The sequence below is a fragment of the Oncorhynchus clarkii genome, chromosome 18 (genome assembly GCF_045791955.1).
Source record: "Oncorhynchus clarkii lewisi isolate Uvic-CL-2024 chromosome 18, UVic_Ocla_1.0, whole genome shotgun sequence".
In the NCBI taxonomy this organism is placed as follows: domain Eukaryota; kingdom Metazoa; phylum Chordata; class Actinopteri; order Salmoniformes; family Salmonidae; genus Oncorhynchus; species Oncorhynchus clarkii.
This window is the reverse complement of record NC_092164.1, coordinates 3,074,993-3,101,486: the sequence shown is the minus strand read 5'-3', so window position 1 is coordinate 3,101,486 and position 26,494 is coordinate 3,074,993. Positions and strand designations below refer to the sequence as shown.

The window sequence follows — 26,494 nt, the reverse complement described above, 5'->3', positions numbered from 1 at the left end:
GCTCGGCCTCCGACCGCAAGGCACTACAGAGGGTAGTGCGAACGGCCCAGTACATCACTGGCGCCAAGCTTCCTGGACATAATTATATCTACAGCTGAGAAGTTTTTGGGCCTCCAAGACTTCAGACTACTGTCGCCAGAAAATGTTTCACCCTTAGTGGATCTGCACCGCGACTGCTGTGTTAATGCTTATCAGTTGCCATGTACAAAGTATCAAAATACGAAAATACAACTTAAACCGGACTCAAAAATAATTTAAAGTTTACTATTAAAGTTAATAGTATTTTTTTTTATCACGGAAACAATTAAAAAAATATGGACAAATAAATAAATAATGAAATGTTAATTATATACAGGCGCCCGTGTAATCATCTGCCAGAGAGTGGCCCCAATCGTCCCGAGCCCCAAGTAATACATTTGGCCAGATAAACTCTCACCGGATTCGGCCCGAGTTTAATCCCCGCATCCTCGGGCCACATGATGTCGGCCGAGTCTGACTCTCAGCCGGCTAGCTAGTCAGCCGGAATCCGCCCAGATCCACTGTGCAAGCTGGGGTGGGACAACATTCCACAGGCCACAATCGACAGCTTGATCAACACTATGCAAAGGAGAAGTGTCCCAGGGAAGGAGGAGGAGCAGCAGGAGAGGGCGGGAGCAGCAGCAGCTACCCCCCCTTCTCATGTAATGGGGTAGGGCCAACCCAAGGATCCCGAAATGCACAGACGGTGTTAGTGGGGGAACAGGAAGTTCCCGACAGGCACGCACCATTCTTCAGAATAAAAAAAAGCGCCAGAACTGTGCAGTCAAGAAGGTAACTTATGTGCCCGTTTCATTTTATTACTACAGGTACGTAATAGCACGTTTAAACGTTCTAATGCCGAAAGAACATGTCATTCCATACTAGGTAACAAATCCATTAAGTTATTATGACGTTTGATAAAGGTTTGATGTGTTATTTTTGTGTCAAACCGAGTGGAGAACGTGGTGACGTTAACTATTTTACAAGTCACGTAACTAGAGACGTTGGTGTTAGTGTTAGTGGATGTACATATTCTGCTCAGGTTAATTTGAATAAAGAATCAATTTATTTGAGATTTCCGAGCTGCATGTTATCGGTTTGGTGTAAAATTCACAAAATGGCGGCGCCGACTCGGACTGGGTCAACGGACTAAAGAGCAGACAATGTTACGGTTGCGCAACTGTTTTGAAGCTGAATGTAATGATTGTTGGTTTTCTACATGTGTACTAATATTCAGACACATGCAGTTGTTTCTATCTTTCTCTATACATTTGAGTATGGTGTGAACGGAAATACTGCTGTTTTTTTGATTGAAACAACGAAGACGCGCGGTTCTTCAGGAAAACAATACATAGTTCTACCTGAAACAAACTAACCTTGTACTTCATGGTTTTTTAGTCATTTTATGTGAATTTAGGAAATCTATATATTAAGTGATCTTACGTTGTGTGTCCTTTGTGTCTAATATTAATGCATCAATGTTTTCTTGTCAATCCTTACCTACCTGATCTATTGAAATGAGATCAGTTCTTGACTTGGACAAGAGTTCACCTCCAAATTTCTACTGTTTGAGCTCATGTTCCTCTTATAGAATATTAGCTTAACAGTGTTGTGGAGCTCCTGCACCTAAATATAAACAGTACCTGCACCTATTTCAGTCTAAGTCAAGCACTGAATTAGTTAATTGAACAGGAAGAAATATAATATATTTTTAGACAATAAAGAAGGTGTCAGAACTGGCAAGACAATAATGTTTGTCTGTTTCTCTTCTACTACTTGCTGACTCAGGTATGAGGCTAGTAACATCAACAGTGAGGACAAACCTACAGTCACTGGGTCCTGATTGTGACAGTGGAGCACAGTTTGCACAGCAGGGTCCAGAGATGGCATCAGTGAAGCTGGAGGACTGCAGTCAAACACTGGAGCTGAATGTCAACATTAAAGATGAAGAAGAGGAGGAGAAGATTGGGACATCTGTTTCTCATGGTAAGAGCAGGTTCTAAGTTTGTTTCATTCCAACTTCCCACTGTGCAGGAAAAGTTGCAGTAGAACTGTTTCAATGAGATGGTAGAAGTGCCCATTATTTATATTCTAACTATGGAATTAGAATAATCATATTTCCATGATTCCAAAAGTTCACCTTGGTGTTTTGATCTAAATTGCAACATTTGGTTAATAATAAGCCCTAGTATTTTTTCCCATATCGTGGCAGTGTGTAAATGATCTCAAATGCATGCAGGAAATTGTTTTAGGTTGAAGTTGAATTGAACGGTATAAAACAATCAGAATTGAGAAAGACCCATTGAATTCATTTAGAATATAAGTGTTGCCACCCTAGGGTCACGCACTACTCATAAAGCAAATGTAGAACTTTTATTAATCAAAAACATTAAATACCGTGAAAAATGGTATGATATTTTGGCCACATCGCCCAGCCCTGTCAGAGCAAAAACCAGGCCATGAGATCGAAGGAATTGTCCGTAGATCTCCATGGAAGGAAAAATTCACAAGCTGGTAAAATGGCAGCTCCCTCTCGGTCTGCGTCAACGGACTTCAGTGCAGGCAGTGAGGGTGCAGCAGAGACCATTTCACGGTCACTACTGTTTTGGAGATAAATGTGATGATTATCAGTTTCTACATGTCTAGAATATTGACACATTCAGTTTGTCTGTCTTCTGTATTTCTATATGGAAATACAATTGTTTTTTGATTGGAATAATACCGTGAAGAAGGTAAAGGAAAATAGTACATAGTGCTGCCAAAAACAAACTGTAACCTTGTACTAAATGGTTTTTGAGTCTTGTATGTATTTATCTACTACAGGTTAAGTATTAGCTCAAAAGTATTATGAAGCTCCTGCACCTAAATATAAACAGTACCAGCACACAAAATGAGTATCGGCAACTATTTCAGTCCAAGTCAAGCACTGAATTAGATAATTGAACAAGAAAAAATATAATGTATTTAATAGAGAATAAAGAAAGTGTCAGGACTTTGAATACACAACTTTTGTGTCCGTTTCTCCTCTAGTACTTGCCGACTCTGGTATGAGGCCGGTAACCTCAACAGTGAGGACAAACGCAGGCCTCCTCTCTCCTTCCGCACTGAGTCCAAACCTACAGTCACTGGGTCCTGATTGTGACAGTGGAGTCCAGTTTGCTCTGCAGGATCCAGAGATGACATCAGTGAAGCTGGAAGACTGCAGTCAAACACTGGAGCTGAATGCCAACATTAAAGATGAAGAAGAGGAGGAGAAGATTGGGACATCTGTTTCTCATGGTAAGAGCAGGTTCTAACTAAGTTTGTGTTTTTCATTCCAACTTCCCACTGTGTATGAAAAGTTGCACGCCGTATGAAGTATTATCGTTTATTTAGATATTAGAGTAAATGAGAATTAATTAGTCTAGTTACCTCCCTTCCTGGTAAAGTCCTAATGGCAGGGGATTTTAATTGCTCCTGATCTAGATCGCTCCTCTGGTTTAGACACTTCCCACTAACAGAGTAGAAAGAAATTACAGCTTTTCATTAAGGACTTTAATCTATGTGAACCTTGGAGGATTCAGAACCCGAGGAAAAGGGAATAATCCCGTTACTCGTCAACATTTTAAATCATTTTCTCGTACAGACTACTTTTTAGTTTCTTGCTCATTGCTTCCCAATGTAGCAGGAAGTGGACATGATAGTATTGTTCTGAGTGACCTTTCACCTATCATTATTCTATAGGGATACAAAACTGGTAAAAGGATCCTCCTAGATGGCATTTGCATCCCAGATGGTTACAGGACCCAGACGTCTTACATTATGTTGTAGTGCATATAGATGTTTATTTTACATTGAACACTGACCAAACATCAGCGAGTACCAGATGGAAGGATTTCAAAGCACATACTAGTTATGTGAAATATCACAACAAGATACATATCTAGCAAGATATGTGAAATATTACAGTATTTGTTTGAAAAGTAGGAAAGAATAGCTCCACCTATAACAGTAACGCTAGTTAGTGAAGCCTGAGACCAACGTTACAGTATGGACAGTCCAAAATAGTTGTAGATGATCCACAACACAGGGTTTTTTGCTAGTAGCTACCAAGTAACAAAGTGGCCCTCCCACATAGCGTTAACATATAGTATACCATGATACGGTTACAAACCAATAAAAGTATCAAAGATCAGAAATGAACAGCCTCCATGAGGAAAAGATGCCATTGAATATGTGCCACGTTACCCAAAGTTCCTTTGCATGTGAGTGTCAATCATATTAGTCCAAGGATATGATTTGAAAGGCCTCCATCATTCTTAAATGGAAGAAGTTTGGAACCACCAAGACTTTTTAGGAAGCTGGACTCCCGGCCAAACTGAGACATCAGTGGAGAAGGGCCTTGGTCAGGGAGGTGACCAAGAAGTCGATGCTCACTCTGACAAAGCTCCAGAGCTCCTCTGTGGCGAAGGGAGAACCTTCCAGAAGGACAACTATCTCTGCAGCACTCCGCTAATCATGTCTTTAGGGTAGACTGCCCAGATGGAAGCCACTCTTCAGTAAAAGGCTCATGACAACCTGCTTGGAGTTTGCCAAAAGACATCAAAAGGACTCCGATCATGAGAAACAAGATTCTCTGGTCTGATAAAACCAAGATTGAACTCTTTGGCCTTAATGTCAAGCATCACGCCTGGAGGAAACCTGGCACCATCCCTACAGTGAAGCATGGTGGTGGCAGCAGCATGCTGTGGGGATGTTTTTCAGCGGCAGGGACTGGGAGACTAGTTGGAAAGTACAACAAAGTACAGATAGATCCTTTATGAAAACCTGCTCCAGAACACTCAGGACCTCACAATGGGGATGACGGTTCACCTTCCAACTACCCTAAACACAAAGCTAAGACAACACAGGAGTGTCTTCGGGACAAGTCTCTGAATGTCCTTGAGTGGCCCTGCCAGAGCCCAGACTTGAACCCAATCAAATATCTCTGGAGAGATATGAAAATAGCTGTGCGGCGACACGTCTACAGAGAGGAATGCGAGAACCTCCCCAAAACAGGTATGCCAAGCTTGAAGCGTCATACCCAAGAAGACTCAAGGCTGTAATCACTGCCAACGGTGCTTCATCAAAGTATGGAGTAAAGTAAAGGTTCTGAATATTTATATAAATGTGATATTTCCGTTTGGGGGGTGGAAATGGTTCCAATCATTTTTTAGTGATTTTTAGAAACAATAAAAATAAGGGCTGCGTTTCGTGTCGGCTTACGCTGGCGTGACGTTTTGATAACCATGGAAATGTATCTCGGACAGGTGATTTACCAATATATTAGTCTCTATTTCCTCTCAGATTATAAAACGCTAATAAGCATCATTGTAGACATTAGGGGTCGACCGGTTAATCGGAATGGCCGAATAATTAGGGCTAATTTCAAGTTTTCATAACAATCGGAAATCTGTATTTTTGGGCGCCGATTTGCCGATTTTATTTTTTTTACACCTTTTTTATTTAATCTTTATTGAACTAGGCAAGTCAGTTAAGAACACATTCTTATTTTCAATGACGGCATAGGAACGGTGGGTTAACTGCCTCGTTCAGGGGCAGAAAGACAGATTTTCACCTTGTCAGCTTGGGGATCCAAATTTGCAACCTTACAGTTAACTAGTCCAACGCAATAACGACCTACCTCTCTCTCGTTGCACTCCACAAGGAGACTGACTGCCTGTTACGCAAATGCAGTAAGGTAAGTTGCTAGCTAGCATTAACTTATCTTATAAAAAACAATCAATCATAATCACTAGTTAACTGCACATGGTTGATGATATTACTAGATATTATCTAGCGTGTCCTGTGTTGCATATAATCTGACTGAGCATACAAGTATTAAGTATCTGACTGAGTGGTGGTAGGCAGAAGCAGGCGCGTAAACATTAATTCAAACAGCACTTTCGTGCGTTTTGCCAGTAGCTCTTCATTGTGCGTCAAGCATTGCGCTGTTTATGACTTCAAACCTATCAACTCCCGAGATGAGGCTGGTGTAACCGAAGTGAAATGACTGGCTAGTTAGCGCGCGCTAATAGTGTTTCAAACTTCACTCACTCTGAGCCTTGGGGTGGTTGTTTCCCTTGCTCTGCATAATAACAAAAGAACATGTCATTCCATGCTAGGTAACAAACCCATTAAGATATTATCACGTTTGGTAAAGGTTTGTTGTTTTTGTGTCAAACCAAGTGAACGTGATAAACTATTTTAAAAGTCACACAGATAGAAACTTTGGGTTTGTCTGAATGGATGTACATAATTTCTTCATGGTAATTTTAATAAATTAATTAATTTGAGATTTTTGAGTTCATTTGGCATGTTATTGGTTTGTGTGAAATCCGTGGGCTGGTAACAGGGCGTGCCCACTGTCTGCGTCAACGGACTGCAGTGCGGATGCAGAGAGACAGTTTCACGATCGCACTACAGTTTTGAAGCTGAACGTAATGATTATCATGTGTAGTAATATTCAGACACAGTTGTTTCCATATTTATCTGTAAATGTTTCTATGGTGTGAATGGGAAATACAATTGGTTTTTGATGTGGTTATACAGTGAAGACAAGGTTATTCAGGAAAATAGTACATAGTGCTGCCTGAAACATACTGCAACCTTGTACTAAATCGTTTTTGTCATTTGTGAATTTAGGACATCTACTTTTGATTAAGTTCACTTACGTTTGTGTAGCCTAATTTAAAGTGTGTCCTTTCTAATGTGAATTAATTAATATTTTGTTGTCAATGCTTAGCTACCAGATCTATTGAAATGAGATCAGTGCTTGACTTGGACAGGAGCTCACCTCACATTTCTAGTGTTTGAGCTCATGTTCCTCTTATAGAATATTAGCTCAACGGTGTTGTGAAGCTATTGAACCTAAATATAAACAGTACCGGTATCTATTTCAGCCCAAGTCAAGCACTGAATTAGATAATTGAACAAGAAGAAATATAATATATTTGTAGAGAAGAAAGTCTTGACAGTTCTGTCGATTTCTAACTTTTTGTCTGTCTCTCATTGTTACTACAGGACGACTAGAATTAAGTCTGGGAACATCCGTGAAGTTGGAAGACTGCAGTCAAACACTGGAGCTGAATGTTGACATTAAAGATGAAGAAGAGGAGGAGAAGATTGGGGAACCTGTTTCTCGTGGTAAGAGCAGGTTCTCTCTGACTAAGTTTGTGTTTCATTCCAACTTCCCACTGTGCATGAAAAGGTGCAGTAGAACTGTTTCATGATGAACTGTTTCAATGAGAAGGTAGATGTTATTTAATGCTACTCAGACTTGCATGGCTTGACACCAGTATTGTCAGCATTTGTTTTATTAGTAGACTAAAGAAGTGAAGTAGACAAACTGCCAGTGTTTTAAAGTTCTATGAAATGAGTCTGTAGTTACTAACCCTTGTGATAGTGAGTGGAGGATGACACGCCCCTTTTTAGCTTTCAACTCTTACCCACTTTTATAATTGTTTCATTCCCCTTTTGTATTGTACAGCCTACTGATATGAATACATACTTCACCCCTTTGGGCCTGTTTCCTCTCTATGTTTCTTCCAAGGTTCCTGCTCTTTCTGGAGTTTTTCCTGGCCACTGTGCTTCTATATCTGCATTGCTTGCTCTTTGGGAATTATAGGCCGGGCTTCTATAAAGCACTTTGTGACAGCTGATGATGTAAAAAGGGCTTCATAATATAAATTTGATTGACATGTATATCACTCCAACTGACTGGTTCTTCTGATGTTGTTCACACAGGAGACCATGTTGAGACATTCTCTATATCCAGAGATCAACAGCAGGAAGATCACAGAGCTAAGAGGTCTCACCACTGCCCACATTGTGAGGAGATCTTCCCATTACTATCAAAGCTAAAAATACACATAAGGATACACACAGGAGAGAATCTGTATTCCTTCACTGACTCTGGGAAAAGATGCACAACATCAGGGGCTCTGACAGTTCCTCAGAGAGCACACACAGGAGAGAAGCATTTCTCCTGCTCTGACTGCGGGAAGAGTTTCTCTCAATTGGCTTTCTTAAAAAGACATGAACGGGTACATACAGGAGAGAAGCCTTACTCCTGCTCTGACTGTGGGGTGAGTTTCTCTCGACTCGATGCCTTACAAACACACCAACGTATACATACAGGAGAGAAGCCTTACTCCTGCTCTGACTGTGGAAAGATGTTCTCTCAACTGGGCCACTTGAAAAGACATAAACATACACATACAGGAGTGAAGCCTTATTCCTGCTCTGACTGCGGGAAGACTTTCTCTCAAATGGCTTTCTTAAAAATACATGAACGTATACATACAGGAGTGAAGCCTTATTCCTGCTCTGACTGCGGGAAGACTTTCTCTCAAATGGCTTTCTTAAAAATACATGAACGTATACATACAGGAGTGAAGCCTTACTCCTGCTTTGACTGTGGAAATATTTTCTCTCAACTGGCCCACTTGAAAAGACATAAACATACACATACAGGAGTGAAGCCGTACTCCTGCTCTGGCTGTGTAAAATGCTTCATAACATCAACTGAACTAAAAGTTCATCAGAGAACACACACAGGAGAGAAGCCTTACTCCTGCTCTGACTGCGGGAAGAGTTTCTCTCGAATAGGTCTCTTAAAAACACATGAACGTATACATACAGGAGTGAAGCCTTACTCCTGCTTTGACTGTGGAAATATTTTCTCTCAACTGGCCCACTTGAAAAGACATAAACATACACATACAGGAGAGAAGCCTTACGTATGCTCTGGCTGTGTAAAATGCTTCATAACATCAACTGAACTAAAAGTTCATCAGAGAACACACACAGGAGAGAAGCCTTACTCCTGCTCTGACTGCGGGAAGAGTTTCTCTCGAATAGGTCTCTTAAAAACACATGAACGTTTACATAGAGGAGAGAAGCCTTACCACTGACCTGACTGTAGAAAATGTTTTAAAATAACAACTGAGCTGAAAGGTCAAGAGGGAACCTTACTTTTGCTCTTAATGTGGCAAGAGTAACTCAAGTGATAGTCACCAAGTAAAATACTACTTGAGGAAAAGTATTTGGTTGTAAATATACTTAATTATCAAAAGTAAAAGTATGCATAATTTCCAATTCCTTAAATTACCCCTACGGGATGGGTGTCCCTAAACTGGGACGGTTGTAGCTAAGGTGTGCTAGTCTGACTAGATTGACGTTGTATACAACAGCCATCTTTCCGGGACATAGACATATCTTATATGTGCAGAAAGCTTAAATTATTGTTTATCTATCTGCAGTGTCCAATTAACAGTAGCTAATACAGTGAAAAAAGACCATGCTATTGTTTGAAGAGTGCACAACAACAAACTTATCGCGCAAATGATTTGATACATTCACCTCTGAAGGTAAATAAGGTATTTTCATTCAGTCATATTGCTCTGATTTGTCATCCTGAGGGTCCCACAGATAAAATGTAGCGTAGTTTCGTCTAATAAAATCCATTTTTATGTTCAAATGTAGGAACTGGTTCTACTGGTTTTGGACACCAATTTGGCGTTTTTTTTTAAAATATATTTATTTAACTAGGCAAGTCAGTTAAGAACCCATTCTTATTTTCAATGACGGCCTAGGAATGGTGGGTTAACTGCCTCATTCAGGGGCAGAATGACAGATTTTCACCTTGTCAGCAAGGGAGATTCAATCTTGCAACCTTACAGTTAACTAGTCCAATGCTCTAACCACCTGCCTCTCATTGCACTCCACGAGGAGGCTGCCTGTTATGCAAAGGAAGTAAGCCAAGGTAAGTTGCTAGCTAGCATTACACTTCTCTTATAAAAAACAATCATAATCAATCAACTACACATGGTTGATATTACTAGTTTATCTAGCTTGTCCTGCGTTGCATATAATCGATGCGGTGCGTATCGTTGCTCCAATGTGTACCTAACCATGAACATCAATGCCTTTCTTAAAATCAATACACAGAAGTATATATTTTTAAACTTGCATATTTAGCTAAAAGAAATCCAGGTTAGCAGGCAATATTAACCAGGTGAAATTGTGTCACTTCTCTTGCGTTCATTGCACACAGAGTCAGTGTATATGCAACAGTTTGGGCAGCCTAATTTGCCAGAATTTTACGTAATTATGACAAAACATAATGTAACAGGAATATTTAGACTAATGGATCTCACCCCTTAGATAAAATACGGAAAGGTTCCGTATTTCACTGAAAGAATAAACCTCTTGTTTTCGAGATGATAGTTTCCGGATTCGACCATATTAATGACCTAAGGCTCGTATTTCTGTGTGTTATTATGTTAGAACTAAGTCTATGATTTGATAGAGCAGTCTGACTGCGCGGTGGAAGGCAGCAGCAGGCTCGTAAGCATTCATTCAAACAGCACTTTCGTGTGTTTTGCCAGCAGCTCTTCGTTGTGCATCAAGCATTGCGCTGTTTATGACTTCAAGCCTATCAACTCCCGAGATGAGGCTGGTGTGACCGAAGTGAAATGGCTAGCTAGTTAGCGGGGTGCGCGCTAATAGCATTTCAAACGTCACTCGCTATGAGACTTGGAGTGGTTGTTCCCCTTGCTCTGCATGGCAAACGCTGCTTTGAGGGTGGCTGTTGTCGTTGTGTTCCTGGTTCGAGCCCAGGGAGGAGCGAGGAGAGGGACGGAAGCTATGCTGTTACACTGGCAATACTAAAGTGCCTAGAAGAACATCCAATAGTCAAAGGTTAATGAAATACAAATGGTATAGAGAGAAATAGTCCTATAATTCCTATAATAACTATAAGAACATTACAGAGAATTCAACTTACTGTGGGAGGAGATGGAAGGAGCTATTCAGAGTAGAGATCCACTCCCAGCCAACTTGACACGATTGTAGGAAGCATTGGAGTCAACATGGGCCAGCATCCCTGTTGAACGTTTTCAACACCTTGGACAGTCCATGCCTGACGAATTGAGGCTGTTCTGAGGACCAAGGGGGGTGCAACTCAATATTAGGAAGGTGTTCCTGATGTTTTGTACTCTGTGTATATCAGAAAAGATGGTGTGATGATCAGTTTTTAGCATTAGTTTGGGTAGATTATTTTACATTACTAAACAACTTTGTTTAGTGATAAACAGGCTATGAATCGACTACTTGTGTTTATTAAATTGTATTTTAATACTAGATTCATTATTTTAGTCATTGATGATGAATGTATTTGAATAACTGTGTTGAAGTTAATTGATCTGGCAGGTAGCCAGCGGTTAAGAGTGTTGGGCCAGTTACTGAAAGGTCGCTGGTTTGAATCCCGAGCCGACTAGGTGAAAAATATGTAATTGTGCCCTTGAGCAAGGCAATTGACCCTCATTTGTCCTGTAAGTTGCTCTGGATAAGAACATCTGCTAAATGACAAAGCGATGAAAAATGTTTGTACATGAAGTTATGCAGCTGCTTTTCTTTTGTTTATAATTAAATGAAATAAACATTTTGAAGTGAAAAACTGTATATACACAACATTACCACTTTGTATACCCTGGCCCGACGGACAGGCCTATTGTAGGCTAGACTATGTAACTGCTGTTGTTAGTAGCCTACAGTTTCCATGCAATATAGCATACAGTGGGGCAAAAAAGTATTTAGTCAGCCACCAATTGTGCAAGTTCTCCCACTTAAAAAGATGAGAGAGGCCTGTAATTTTCAGCATAGGTACACTTCAACTATGACAGACAAAATTAGAAAAAAAATCCAGGAAATCACATTTGTAGGATTATTTATTTATTTATTTGCAAATGATGGTGGAAAGTAAGTATTTGGTCACCGACAAACAAGCAAGATTTCTGGCTCTCACAGACCTGTAACTCCTTCTTTAAGCGTCTCCTCGGTCCTCCACTCGTTACCTGTATTAATGGCACCTGTTTGAACTTGTTATCAGAATAAAAGACACCTGTCCACAACCTCAAACAGTCACACTCCAAACTCCACTATGGCCAAGACCAAACAGCTGTCAAAGCACACCAGAAACAAAATTGTAGACTTGCACCAGGCTGGGAAGACTGAATCTTTTTTTTCTTCTCATTTTGTCTGTCATAGTTGAAGTGTACCTATGATGAAAATTACAGGCCTCTCTCATCTTTTTAAGTGGGAGAACTTGCACAATTGGTGACTGACTAAATACTTTTTTTGCCCCACTGTAGACTGTTCTCTCTGCTACCGCACGGCAAGCAGTACCGGAGCGCCAAGTCTAGGTCCAAGAGGCTTCTAAACAGCTTCTACCGCCAAGCCATAAGACTCCTGAACAGCTAATCAAATGGCTACCCAGAATATTAGCATTGCCCCCCCCCCCCCCCCTTTCATGCTGCTGCTCCTCTCTGTTATTATCTATGCATAGTCACTTTAACACCTCCACCTACATATACATATTACCTCAATTACTTTGACTAACTGGTGCCCCCGCACATTGACTCTGTACCCCCTGCATATGCCCTCGCTATTGTTATTTTACTGCTACTCTTTATTTATTATTTTTTTAAAGTAACAAATGATTAATCTTAACTGCATTGTTGGTTAAGGGCTTGTAAGTATTTCACTGTAAGGTCTACCTACATCTGTTGTATTCGGCACATGTGACATAAAATTGGATTTGATCACCCATATTCATCGTACTTTTCCAATTTCAAACCAGTGTGTCTTCTTTGTAACGAGACTGTCGCTGTTTGCAAAGAGTTCAATCTGAGATGTCATTATGAATCTCAGCATGGTACATTCAGAAGTTGATGTTCCACCCCAGATATGAAGCTGAAGTCTGATTCAGAGAGGAAGGTGGGCCTAAGGAGAGAACACCCTGTGTGCTTTACAGTGGCGATTTTAGCATGTACATATTTTATTGTTATCTAACATTTATTTAACTAGGCGGTTCTTATCGACTTACACAAATCCACAAGGAGTCAGTAGAAACCACATTTGTTTAAGAAGTCAGCCATATCAGCTATGTTTTTTAAAAAGGCAGTAAATGAGGGTGAATTAGCTGCCAGACGAGGCTCCTGTGGCTGATAGCCAGGTGCAGCGGTGGTAAGGATTCACTCCATGGTGCTGAAAGCAAAGCTCTAGCATTATGTTGGACTAACTAAAATTATGTTATAAATGGTTTATTTGAGCTGTTCTTGCCATAATATGGACTTGGTATTTTACCAAATCTTCTGTATACCACCCAGTGACGTAGCTTCAGCCGGTGTGGTTGCACCAGGGCCCGTGTCGTACATGAACCCGGTGACGGGCCCAGATCTAAGGAGCCACAGACCCCCTATGTAATTTAAATTCCGCCCTACAATGGCCAATTATTAATTGTTAACGGAAGTCCATCACACCCATTATTTAATGAGAATAACTTTAATTTAGGTTATATGATAAATGATCCCACTAATGGTTTCACCAACAAAATGTGAAGCAGTGTTTAATGGGAAACAGTGTTTAAACCCTTTACAATGAAGATCTGGGAAATGATTTGGATTTTTAGGAATTATCTTGGAAAGTCCGGGTCCTGAAAAAGGGATGTTTCTTTTTTTGCTGAATTTAGATGAACTAATCATCCTTCTGGAAATCAGACTTTTAAACTCTAGACTAGGACAAGTCTGAGACCATTTTAAACCGTGTCTGAGATAAGCCATTTCAGTTATTACAGTTTAAAAGTGAAATTTATTCAAGGATTAGGCTCAATCTGTGTCCGTGGAACTGCACCATAGAGTTTACTAGATGAATGAAGTGATGATCCATTCAGACCAGCCTTACTGATTGAACTTTCATAACTACATTAGTGCAGTCGGAAGTTCTTCGTGGATGTGTAATGTCAGAATTCAACACAGCAATAGACTGGGTCATAACTTATGGAGGTTTAATTTATGAATATAATTTATAGCTAGAACCTGGTTTTACCATGGGAAACAGATTTCCCAATCTTCTCCTCTTCAGCTTCAATGTTGACATTCAGCTCCAGTTTTTGACTGCATTCTTCCAGCTTCACTGTTGCCATCTCTGGATCCTGCAGTGCAAACTGGGCTCCACTGTCACAATCAGGACCCAGTGACTGTAGGTTTGTACTCAGTGTGGAAGGAGAGAGGCAGACTGGGTTTGTACTCAATGGTAATCTGGAACCTCTGGATAGGATGCTAGTCCAAAAATAAGTCTGAGCTCAACCTCCTGGTCCTCCTCTGTGCAGGCCACACCCCTCTCATTGTAATATTACGTATGAACACATTTTGAACAATGGCTTCCTAAAATGCTGTGGTGCTTACGAACACAATAGGAAAGGTGATAGATGTGGGCCATGTCGTGGAAATTTCCTCTATTTACCAAATCATGAGAGCAAACCACAAACAAGTCAGAGTTAGTTATCAAAGTCCATCTTTAATTATATGAGCTCTATCACAACCCTGTGACTCAGATCAATTCAGTGTCTATCCATGAATTCTCTGAGAGTCCCTTCCACATTTCAACTGAGATCCTTTATAGCAAAGACACACACAGGATAAGACAGCATCGGCATAATTCATCGTTCAGCTTTGTCTCCTTTCTCAAACTCAGAACCATAAACCAATCCTCCATATCAACAGGCATATATCAAATCCATCCTATCTTGACAAGAGCACAGAGAGACACTGACTGGCACACAGACATTGTGGAGCCAAGAGATACACGCTTGACCTCTTCCCTCTCTCCGGCCCAAACAACTTAGTCTTGACATAGAACAGATACTGCAACCCCGCCACAGTATTATACAAAAATAACATTCTGATGAGAAGTAACTTACAAACATATGATGAATATAAAACATCTTACCTATGTTACCAACCAATTCTGATTATTCCCCAACAGCCATCACAGGTGAGCTCACAGCTCTTCCACTCTGAACAATGAGGCATGGAAAGGGTAAGCTTCCTCTCTGGTTGCATTCTCCAGAGAGCTTCCTCTCTGGTTGCATTCTCCAGAGAGCTTCCTCTCTGGTTGCATTCTCCAGAGAGCTTCCTCTCTGGTTGCATTCTCCAGAGAGCTTCCTCTCTGGTTGCATTCTCCAGAGAGCTTCCTCTCTGGTTGCATTCTCCAGAGAGCTTCCTCTCTGGTTCCATTCTCCAATAGTAAGTGGGTCATACTTCAATTGTGGTAGTAATATAGTCTCTGGACTTTTGCACCATAGAAAACACTTTAAAATAATATTTTTGTTGTTGTTTTATTTCACTTTTATTTAAATATGAAAGGAGGCTAGCTAATTGGCATGTAGAGGTGTAGTGACATGTATTGGGTAGATAGACATGTAAATGGTTTAGCATGCTATGAATTAAACTAAAACCTTTTCTGTATAGATAACCCATTGACTGAGCAGCACAAATGAATGTAGAATATGAATGTCATTAGCGGATCAATGCAGGTTGCAATCAACGCAAGTTCAATGCAGTTATCCAGATACATTATTCATCAATTTGCAAAAATAATCCATCTAGTTTTAAAAGACAATTTAATAAAGTGTTTCAAAGTATGTATATCATTAAAACAAAAGTCTCTTAGGGAGAGATCGAAATTGACAATTGTTACTTGGAGAAAAATGGGTTTAGTAATTTGTACATTTATTTCAGGGGAGGGTCATGTCATTTGGAATCAATGACATGTCCTATTACTCAGGGTTTGAGAATTAGTTGCTCATTATATCGTGATGCCTCTCATCCCTGATTCTCTGCTGGATGAGCAATATCAAGTGTACCAAGTGAAGTCTCAATGAAATTATTGTTAAGTTCTGAACGAACAAGAGTAGAAACAGACGGACAACTAGTAAAAGCACAAACCAGATTTATTCAACCCGCTGGACGCTTCAGATGCAAATACAAGTACATTATTATACCTTCCAACTAGGCCGAGTCACCACTCACCCCCTCTGAGATAATCAGTCTCAATTGATAAGATGACCCAAGTCTGTTCCTCTTCCTGGTATTGTTATGGCCCTGACTGAGTGCAAAGCAGCGTGAGGTGTGTGAGATAGGACTGTGGTTAGTGTCGTTGGAGTGGGCCCCAAATTATTGTGCCATTATCCAATACATAGCCTATAATATATAGGCTACCGCACATTGCACACAGAAAAACATAAAAGCCCATCGATGCAGCGATGCTCTTTTGGGTAAATACATGAAACTAGCTCCAGTAGGCTAATCTTTGAGTGTGGACTGTATTATATTGTATTATCTGGTCTGGAATTACTCACCTCTTTCATTCCATGAACTGTGGAGAGAACATGCCAATCTGGTGCAGGACATGCGGCCTACAAAGTTACAATTATAAGCTAGCAAATGTGATAATCATTTTGAAATACAATAGTGCCTATTTTACATTTGTATAATTAGTAGGCGGATGCATATGGATTCATAATATTTCCCCTAATGTTATTAGTCTAACTCCCTTTTCTATGGTTGCTTCATTCCTTCCTGACTTTCAACAGTTAAATAAGTCCTGTTGTCCTCATCTTTATTATTGTAATGACATGCTTGAATAATATAGGACTACAATAAGATAATATACGACTACAATAAGATAATATAGGACTACAATAATATAGGACTACAATAAGATAATATACGACTACAATAAGATAATATAGGACTACAATAAGATAATATAGGACTACAATAAGATAATATACGACTACAATAAGATAATATAGGACTACAATAAGATAATATAGGTCTACAATAAGATAATATAGGACTACAATAAGATAATATACGACTACAATAAGATAATATAGGACTACAATAAGATAATATAGGACTACAATAATATAGGACTATAATAAGATAATATAGGACTACAATAATATAGGACTATAATAAGATAATATAGGACTACAATAATATAGGACTATAATAAGATAATATAGGACTACAATAATATAGGACTATAATAAGATAATATAGGACTATAATAAGATAATATAGGACTACAATAATATAGGACTACAATAAGATAATATTGGACTACAATAATATAGGACTACAATAAGATAATATAGGACTACAATAATATAGGACTACAATACAATAATATAGGACTACAATAATATAGGACTATAATAAGATAATATAGGACTACAATAATATAGGACTACAATAAGATAATATTGGACTACAATAATATAGGACTACAATAAGATAATATAGGACTACAATAATATAGGACTACAATAAGATAATATAGGACTACAATAATATAGGACTACAATAAGATAATATAGGACTACAATAAGATAATATAGGACTACAATAATATAGGACTACAATAAGATAATATAGGACTACAATAAGATAATATAGGACTACAATAATATAGGACTACAATAATATAGGACTACAATAAGATAATATAGGACTACAATAATATAGGACTATAATAAGATAATATAGGACTACAATAATATAGGACTATAATAAGATAATATAGGACTACAATAATATAGGACTATAATAAGATAATATAGGACTACAATAATATAGGACTATAATAAGATAATATAGGACTATAATAAGATAATATAGGACTACAATAATATAGGACTACAATAAGATAATATTGGACTACAATAATATAGGACTACAATAAGATAATATAGGACTACAATAATATAGGACTACAATACAATAATATAGGACTACAATAATATAGGACTATAATAAGATAATATAGGACTACAATAATATAGGACTACAATAAGATAATATTGGACTACAATAATATAGGACTACAATAAGATAATATAGGACTACAATAATATAGGACTACAATAAGATAATATTGGACTACAATAATATAGGACTACAATAAGATAATATAGGACTACAATAATATAGGACTACAATAAGATAATATAGGACTACAATAAGATAATATAGGACTACAATAAGATAATATAGGACTACAATAAGATAATATAGGACTACAATAAGATAATATAGGACTACAATAATATAGGACTACAATAAGATAATATTGGACTACAATAATATAGGACTACAATAAGATAATATAGGACTACAATAAGATAATATACGACTACAATAAGATAATATAGGACTACAATAATATAGGACTACAATAAGATAATATAGGACTACAATAAGATAATATACGACTACAATAAGATAATATAGGACTACAATAATATAGGACTACAATAAGATAATATAGGACTACAATAATATACGACTACAATAAGATAATATAGGACTACAATAATATAGGACTACAATAAGATAATATAGGACTACAATAAGATAATATACGACTACAATAAGATAATATAGGAGTACAATAAGATAATATACGACTACAATAAGATAATATACGACTACAATAAGATAATATAGGAGTACAATAAGATAATATACGACTACAATAAGATAATATACGACTACAATAAGATAATATAGGAGTACAATAATATAGGACTACAATAAGATAATATACGACTACAATAAGATAATATAGGAGTACAATAATATAGGACTACAATAATATAGGACTACAATAAGATAATATAGGACTACAATAAGATAATATACGACTACAATAAGATAATATAGGAGTACAATAAGATAATATACGACTACAATAAGATAATATACGACTACAATAAGATAATATAGGAGTACAATAATATAGGACTACAATAAGATAATATACAACTACAATAAGATAATATAGGAGTACAATAATATAGGACTACAATAATATAGGACTACAATAAGATAATATAGGACTACAATAAGATAATATACGACTACAATAAGATAATATAGGAGTACAATAAGATAATATACGACTACAATAAGATAATATACGACTACAATAAGATAATATAGGAGTACAATAAGATAATATACGACTACAATAAGATAATATACGACTACAATAAGATAATATAGGAGTACAATAATATAGGACTACAATAAGATAATATACGACTACAATAAGATAATATAGGAGTACAATAATATAGGACTACAATAAGATAATATACGACTACAATAAGATAATATAGGAGTACAATAATATAGGACTACAATAAGATAATATAGGAGTACAATAATATAGGACTACAATAAGATAATATACGACTACAATAAGATAATATACGACTACAATAAGATAATATAGGAGTACAATAATATAGGACTACAATAAGATAATATACGACTACAATAAGATGCAGACGGCTTTCTCTTCACGAAGATTGAATGGTTATGGGTGTGAATCAATAACTGCTATATATTCTACCACCATTGAGCGTTGGCTCTTTCAAACTACCCGTGAGTTCTATTGGCTGCTGTAATTAATATTCAGCAAAAAAAAAAGGTTGCTTCTCTCTTCCAATAATCTATTAGAGGAAGAAATGTGAGTCCAAGAGCTAAGGAGGGTTTAAGGAAAGGCCAGCAGAGCACAGGTGAGTATTGCACAAGAGACAGAGGCTATTAGCTTATTATGCATAACCCATTATTAATAATCTTAATACTGCGTTGACTTTATTAACTGAACAAGGTAGGCTACCACATCACTCACACACACACACTGCATACGGAAAGTATTCAGATACCTAGACTTTTTCCACATTTTGTTGCGTTACGTAATCTACACACAATACCCCATAATGACAAAGCAAAAACAGGTCTTTAGAAATGTTTGCAAAAAAAAAAAATACTTCAATACATTAAGACCCTTTACTCTGTTGAAGCACCTTCGGCAGTGATTACAGCCTCGAGTCTTCCTGGTTATGACACTACAAGCTTGGCACACCTGTATTTGGTGAGTTTCTCCCATTCTTATCTGCAGATCCTCTCAAGCTCTGTCAGGTTGGATGGGGAGCGTCACAGCACAGCTAATTTCAGGTCTCTCCAGAGATGTTCGATTGGGTTCAAGTCCGGGCTCTGGCTGGGCCACTCAAAGACATTGAGACTTGTTCTGAAGCCATTCCTGTGTTGTCCTGTTGGAAGGTGATCCTTCGCCCCAGACGGAGGTCCTGAGCGCTCTGAAGCAGATTTTCATCAAGGATCTTTTCTCTGTTCATCTTTCCCTCGATCCTGACTGGTCTCCCAGTCTCTGCGGTTGAAAAACATCCTCACACCATGATGCTGCTTCCACCACGCTTCACCGTAGGGCTGGTGCCAGGTTTCCTCCAGACGTGAAGCTTGGCATTCAGGCCAAAGAGTTCAATCTTGGTTTCTTCAGACAAGAGAATCTTGTTTGTCATGGTCTGAGAGTCCTTTAGGTGCCTTTTGGCAAACTCCAAGCAGGAAGTCATGTGCTGATTGGCAAAGTGCTGTAGAGATGGTTGTCCTTCTGGAAGGTTCTCCCATCTCCACAGAGGAACTCTGGAGCTTTGTCAGAGTGACCATTGGGTTCTTGGTCACCTCCCTGACAAAGGTCCTTCTCCTTCCTTCTCTCCCAATATCTCAGTTTGGCCGGGCGACCAGCTCGGCCATTAACTTGATACTTGTAACCTCACTTCTGAGAAAATGGCCTTTGAATATTTTGGTACCTACTGGAGAGCTCTTCTTTGCCCATTCAGCATCGTTCACACCCTCTTAAGCTTTAGCCCCACAGCTAACTGGCTAAAATTGGCTTGCTTGCTAGCTACATCCAGACACAAATGAGAGGACACCCAACTGACCATTTTACTCGCCCTAGCTGGTTAGGCTGTTGTCATGCTTTCCAGAGCGTTGGTGACTAACTTTGCTCCTGGCAACAATTTATTTACGCTTTTTTTGCAGACGTTTACCAACTCTGGACATATTCAACTGGTGTTGAGCGTTCATAAATTCATCAGTTATTCTGCGCTCTGGCATACTCAGACTGAATTTACAAATGCAACGGAAATGGTTACTTACACATCTTATTAAAAGACTCCAGTATGTAACTAGCTAGGTAAACAATTAACCATAATCCCAACTCATGACGTTACTACCCTGCATGAATTTGCAGGTAGCTAACCAACCAGGTTCATGTTAGCTAGCTAACATAAAGGCTATAACTAGCAAAGCAAATGGCTCTGAGATACGAATAATAAGATCATACACATAATGTAAGTTAGCGAGCCAACTAGCTAACGTTAGCTAGATAGCTAACAGTACACTTTAACTTGAAATGAAACCACTGTCAAAATTAGAAATGCGTAATATCTGAAAGTCTAGCTAGCTACATTACCTTACCCATATACATCATGGATGGATGCATCATGGATGGATGCGTCTCCCTGTCACATGTTTGCCCTTAGTTTGAAGATGTAATCTAGAAAACGTGGGTTTTCTCCGTCTCCTTAGCTAACATACTCTAATTCCACTGATTTCAAAACTCGGTCCTCCAGAAAAGTGGAGAGCAACACTTATGCAGAAGTACTTATGCAGAAGTACTTATGCAGAAGTACCAACTAGGCTCGTAATTTAAGCAAATGTATTCGTATTTACAGATGGCACATCACAGACTACACGAAAACAATTTTTTAGCACGGCTGTGCTGCGGCCATAGGTAAGAGTACCGTTGTCCACAATCTCTAGTGTACATTTGCTTTTATACAATGGGTTACCAATTACATTTTTTTTAAAACAGGTCAAACAGTGCAGCTAGAATAACAGCAAAGTAGCTGCATCTGCATAAGCTGTTTTGGATTTCGCATGGCATAGAAAATGTGCTCTCGGGTCAGGACACCTCTGAGAAGCTAGCCATCTACACAGCAAACGCAATCATTTCAAACTGACGCTGTAACACAGCAAACTAGCTGCATTTCATGCCGTTTTACCCGTTTTTCTAACAAATGAAGAAAGCAACATTTCTTTGTATATATCCATATCCACGCCGATTCATGATTTTGACTGTCTGAGAAAAGATGTCCGTTCATTCTATTGGATAGGTTGCCAGAGACTTGATCCAGTCAAAGTATTTTTATTCTGTATCTATGGACGCGACCAAGTCGTTTGTTATGCCTTGCTTGCTAGCCAACTACGGCTAACAGTCACGTGAAACCGTGTAGCTAGAATAACAGCGAAGTAGCTGCATTCAATTTATTTTTAATAGTTTTTCTATTGACACTTCTTCATATATATATGCTGAAAACTGATCATCACACCATCTCTATCTCATACATGCTGTGTGTAATTGCTCATTCCCACAGAAAACTACAGAAGGAAGCAGTACTATCCAGTCAACCATCAGACTCCATTGTTTCAACAAGAGAAACCTAAGAGGATATTCAACACTAAGGGCCAACCCAAGGTCATCTCAATATCTTTGCAGTAGACGCTAACAAAACACCAAAACTGACAAGATGCACACTGATCAGTAAAGAGGCTAACATTCTGTAATGCTCCTTTTTCCTCTGCACAGTTCTCTCCCAGTGAGAAACAACAGGATTACAATACAGTGTTCTACGCTTTCTTCATTTGATCCAATTCACTTACCACTTCTTTAATGAGAATTAAGTGATGGAGTGACTTTAACCATAGCTGGTTTGAGAGAACTGTTACCAAAAAAAGGATACTTTAAAACGGGTCCATTGTCAATCCACCGAAAACATAAGATTTCAATCTGCAAAACTCTTGGCTTGTGTGTATCCGTTGGTGTGCTTCTCTCCTGTGTGTGTTTTCTGATGAACAGTCAGAGCACTTGATGTTGTGAAGCATTTACCACAGTCAGAACAAGAGTAAGGCTTCTCTCCCGTATGTGTACGATGGTGTGTTTCTAAGTTTCCCAGTCGAGAGTAACTTCCCCCACAGTCAGCGCAGGAGTATGGCTTCTCTCCTGTGTGCACTCTCTGATGAACTGTCAGAGCACTTGATGTTGTAAAACTCTTCCCACATTCAAAGCAGATGTAAGGCTTCTCTCCTGTGTGTATACGCTGGTGTTTCTTTAAGCTGCTGTGTCGAGAGAAATTCTTTCCACAGTCAGAGCAGAAGTAAGGCTTCTCTCCTGTGTGTATACGTTGGTGTGATTTCAAGCTGTCCTGTAGAGAGAAACTCGACCCACATTCAGAGCAGGAGTAAGGCTTCTCTCCTGTGTGTATACGTTGGTGTTTCTTTAAGCTGCTGTGTTGAGAGAAACTCTGCCCACAGTCAGAGCAAGAGTAAGGCTTCTCTCCTGTATGTATTCGCTGGTGACATTTTAACGTATCAATTTGGCTGAAACAAGTCCCACAGTCAGAGCAGAAGTAAGGCTTCTCCCCCGTATGTATTCGCTGGTGACTATTTAACTTATCCAATTGGGAGAAACTCTTTTCACAGTCCGAGCAGGAATAAGGCTTTTCTCCTGTATGTAAACGTTGGTGTATTTTTAAGTTGCTCCGTTGAGAGAACCTCTTCCCACAGTCAGAGCAAGAGTAAGGCTTTTCTCCTGTATGTATACGTGCATGTGCTTTTAAGGTATCCAATAGGGAGAAATTCTTCCCACAATCAGAGCAGAAGTAAGGCTTCTCTCCTGTGTGTATATGTTGGTGTTTTTTTAAACTGCTCAGTTGAGAGAATCTCCCCCCACAGTCAGAGCAGGAAAAAGGCTTCTCTCCTGTGTGTGTTCTCTGGTGAACTGTTAGGTCAGATGATGTTGCGAAGCATTTTCCACAGTCAGAGCAAGAGTAAGGCTTCTCTCCTGTGTGTATATGTTGGTGTCTCTTTAAGTGGCTCCTTCGAGAGAATCTCCCCCCACAGGCAGAGCAGGAGTAAGGCTTCTCACCTGTGTGCACTCTCTGATGAACTGTCAGAGAATGTGATGTTGTGAATCTTTTCCCACAGTCAGTACAGGAATATAGATTCTCTCCTGTGTGTGTTTTTAGGTGTATTTTTAGCTTTGATATATATGGGAAAATCTCCTCACAATGTGGGCAGTGGTGAAACCTCTTCGCTCTGTGATCTTCCTGCTTCTGCTCTCTGGATGTAGAGGATGTCTCAACGTGACCTGTGTGAACAGCATCAGAAGAAAAAAAAGTCAGTGGTACAAAATATTATGAGCACGTGCTCTTTCCATGACAGACTGACCCGGTGACAGCTATGATCCCTTATTGATGTCACTTGTTAAAACCACTTTTTAAAATCGGTATACATGAAGCGAAGGAGACAGGTTAAAGAAAGATTTTTAAAGCTTAAGATCATTTGGATCGAATGTCTGCCATTTAGAGGGTGAATGGGCAAGAAAACAGATTGAAGTGCCTTTGAACAGGGTATGATCGTAGGTGCCTGGTGCACCGGTTTGTGTCTAGAACTGTAATGCTGCTGGGTTTTTCATGCTGAACATTTTCCCTTGTGTCTCAAGAACATTCCACCACCCAAAGGACATCCATCTTTTGAGTCAACATGGGCCAGCCTCTCTGTGGAATACTTTCAATGACTGGAAAGAATTGCAAAAATCGCTGAAGCTGGAGACTTATATTTCCCTCACTAACTTTAAACATCAGCTATCTGAGCAGCTAACCGATCGCTGCAGTTGTACATAGCCATCTGTAAATAACCCACCCAATCTACCTACCTCATCCCCATATTGTTTTTATTTACTTTTCTGCTCTTTTGCACACCAGTATTTCTACTTGCACATCATCATCTGCTCATCTATCACTCCAGTGTTAATCTGCTAAATTGTAATTACTTCGCTACTATGGCCTATTTATTGTCTTACCTCCTCACGCCATTTGCACACTGTATAGACTTTCTTTTTTTCTGTACTCGTGTTTATTCCATTTGTAACTCTGTGTTGTTGTTTGTGTCGCACTGCTGTGCTTTATCTTGGCCAGGTCGCAGTTGTAAATGAGAACTTGTTCTCAACTGGCCTACCTGGTTAAATAAAGGTGTTCTCAACAAGCCTACCTGGTTAAATAAAGGTGTTCTCAACTAGCGTACCTGGTTAAATAAAAGGTTAAATAAAAATACATTTAAAAAAACAACTTGCACAGTCCATTAGGGCACCAAGAGTAGTCTGTTCTTTCCACCAATCGATTGGTCGGAAAAATGTACCATCTATTTCTCCATATATAGACATGTTTTAATCAAATCAACCACATGCACTGAGCTTGTCTGATAATGATTTAATCAAACTGCTCTTAAACTAAGACACACAAATGACTAGAGGGAGTTCGACCACAATTGATATGATTGTGCTCAGACTTACAACAACAACAAAAAAGACTAGCACCTGTTGTCTCTCTCTCTCTTCCCTGCTGCAGCGACCACCACAGAAGATCAACAGTGTTCATCACGCTGTCCTGTCCTGTACTGAAGCTGAAACATAATCACAGCCATTTCTGACTGAAAAGTTCTGTTGCTGAAATCCCTCATATGTTATGGAAAAACATTCTCTACTTTTCCTCTCTTTGTGACACATGTATACATCGCATGCACCTGACCAATAGGGCCTAACCTGTATCGTAATCACATCAATAAATTGGTTATAACAAACTCAGAACACCGTAACAGCAAAATGAACGCAGACGACGTGACGAACTTGAAAATGGGAGAATGGTTACTGATTGCTCAGTAGGTAAAGGGGAAGTCAGATGTGTGGAATAAATGTGACTAGTTGTGGAAAACACTGGAGATCAAGAAAAAGAAGGTAAGGAGCAAACACTGAGTGCATATTGGGTGTTCCAAATAGGCGCTGTTAGAGTACAAGAAAAAAGTTCTGACTATTTGGAACAACGTAAACAACACTAAATAAATGATAAGCCTAACCAAGTCTGTTGAATCGTTTGGTTAAGCCTTCATTACAGCATTGCAAAGATATTTTTTAAAAAAACAGCTGAATTTTAAAAATTGTTTTTCCGACATGTTGCGTGAGGCTTTGTGCTCACGGAATCAGTAGGCTATTAAACAAACAGGCAACACAAGCAGGATCGGTCTTATTTCTTCATTTAGCACATTGTAGACTGACCTTAAGAGGTTTAAGATATCTAGCTGGCAAACATTTAGTTGTGAATTCCATACTGTAATTAGATCACCTGGCGCATGCTGCACGACAGTGAGTGACTTACAAGACTCCGGTCTCTTCTAGTTGTGTTCTTGTAACAAACACCAGATGACTGGGGACTACCATAAACTACGTAATAATGTGAAAGATGTAATGAAGAAAACAATGTTCTTTATCTCCTAACATATTACACATTTACAATACTTTTTTCATACTGTTCCCCATGGGAATCGAACCCACAACCCTTGCGATGAGAGGACCATGATCTACCAACTGAGCTACACAGGACAGACATCTACCTTCTCATTGAAACAGTTCATCATGAAACAGTTCTACGGCAACTTCTCATGCACAGTGGGAAGTTGGAATGAATAACAAACTTAGTTAGATAGAAACTGCTCTTACCATGAGAAACAGATTCCCCAATCTTCTCTTCTTCATCTTTAATGTTGACATTCAGCTCCAGTGCTTGACTGCAGTCTTCCAACTTCACTGATGCCATCTCTGGATCCTGCAGAGCAAACTGGGCTCC

The 26,494-nt window shown here is 39.0% G+C and overlaps 2 protein-coding genes across 4 annotated transcripts; one reads left to right on the top strand and one right to left on the bottom strand.

The window, feature by feature from the left end:
- Window positions 1-690: 690 nt before the first annotated feature.
- LOC139372842 (zinc finger protein ZFP2-like) lies at window positions 691-25,458 on the top strand. 3 transcript variants are annotated; one of them, XR_011627483.1, is made up of 7 exons: window positions 691-810; window positions 1,807-2,004; window positions 3,049-3,297; window positions 7,060-7,182; window positions 7,783-8,646; window positions 8,899-11,656; window positions 12,117-12,821. XR_011627483.1 is itself a non-coding variant. In XM_071112678.1 (6 exons), the coding sequence occupies exons 1-6, from the start codon at window positions 818-820 to the stop codon at window positions 25,273-25,275; spliced, it is 735 nt and encodes a 244-aa protein (XP_070968779.1). In that variant the 5' UTR covers window positions 766-817; the 3' UTR covers window positions 25,276-25,458. The 3 variants fall into 3 exon arrangements, 2 of the variants coding, with proteins under 2 accessions (XP_070968779.1, XP_070968778.1); XM_071112678.1 differs by lacking the exons at window positions 8,899-11,656; window positions 12,117-12,821 and adding an exon at window positions 25,223-25,458 and having other exon boundaries at window positions 766-845; window positions 7,783-7,866; XM_071112677.1 differs by lacking the exon at window positions 12,117-12,821 and having other exon boundaries at window positions 775-845; window positions 7,783-11,573.
- Window positions 22,096-26,494, bottom strand: LOC139372843 (zinc finger protein 135-like). Its single transcript, XM_071112679.1, has 2 exons — window positions 26,368-26,494; window positions 22,096-23,964 (listed from the first exon to the last, which is right to left on the bottom strand). Exons 1-2 carry the CDS (start codon window positions 26,462-26,464, stop codon window positions 22,601-22,603), a joined length of 1,461 nt encoding a protein of 486 aa, XP_070968780.1. The 5' UTR covers window positions 26,465-26,494; the 3' UTR covers window positions 22,096-22,600.

Coding starts and splice junctions, on each gene's coding strand:
- LOC139372843 (XM_071112679.1), bottom strand. CDS start 26,464: ATGGCATCAGTGAAGTTGGAAGACTGCAGTCAAGCACTGGAGCTGAAT. Junction 23,965..26,367: donor TGGGGAATCTGTTTCTCATG/GTAAGAGCAGTT, acceptor CTGTTCACACAG/GTCACGTTGAGACATCCTCT.
- LOC139372842 (XM_071112677.1), top strand. CDS start 818: ATGTGCCCGTTTCATTTTATTACTACAG. Junction 846..1,806: donor GTTTCATTTTATTACTACAG/GTACGTAATAGC, acceptor TTGCTGACTCAG/GTATGAGGCTAGTAACATCA. Junction 3,298..7,059: donor TGGGACATCTGTTTCTCATG/GTAAGAGCAGGT, acceptor TTGTTACTACAG/GACGACTAGAATTAAGTCTG.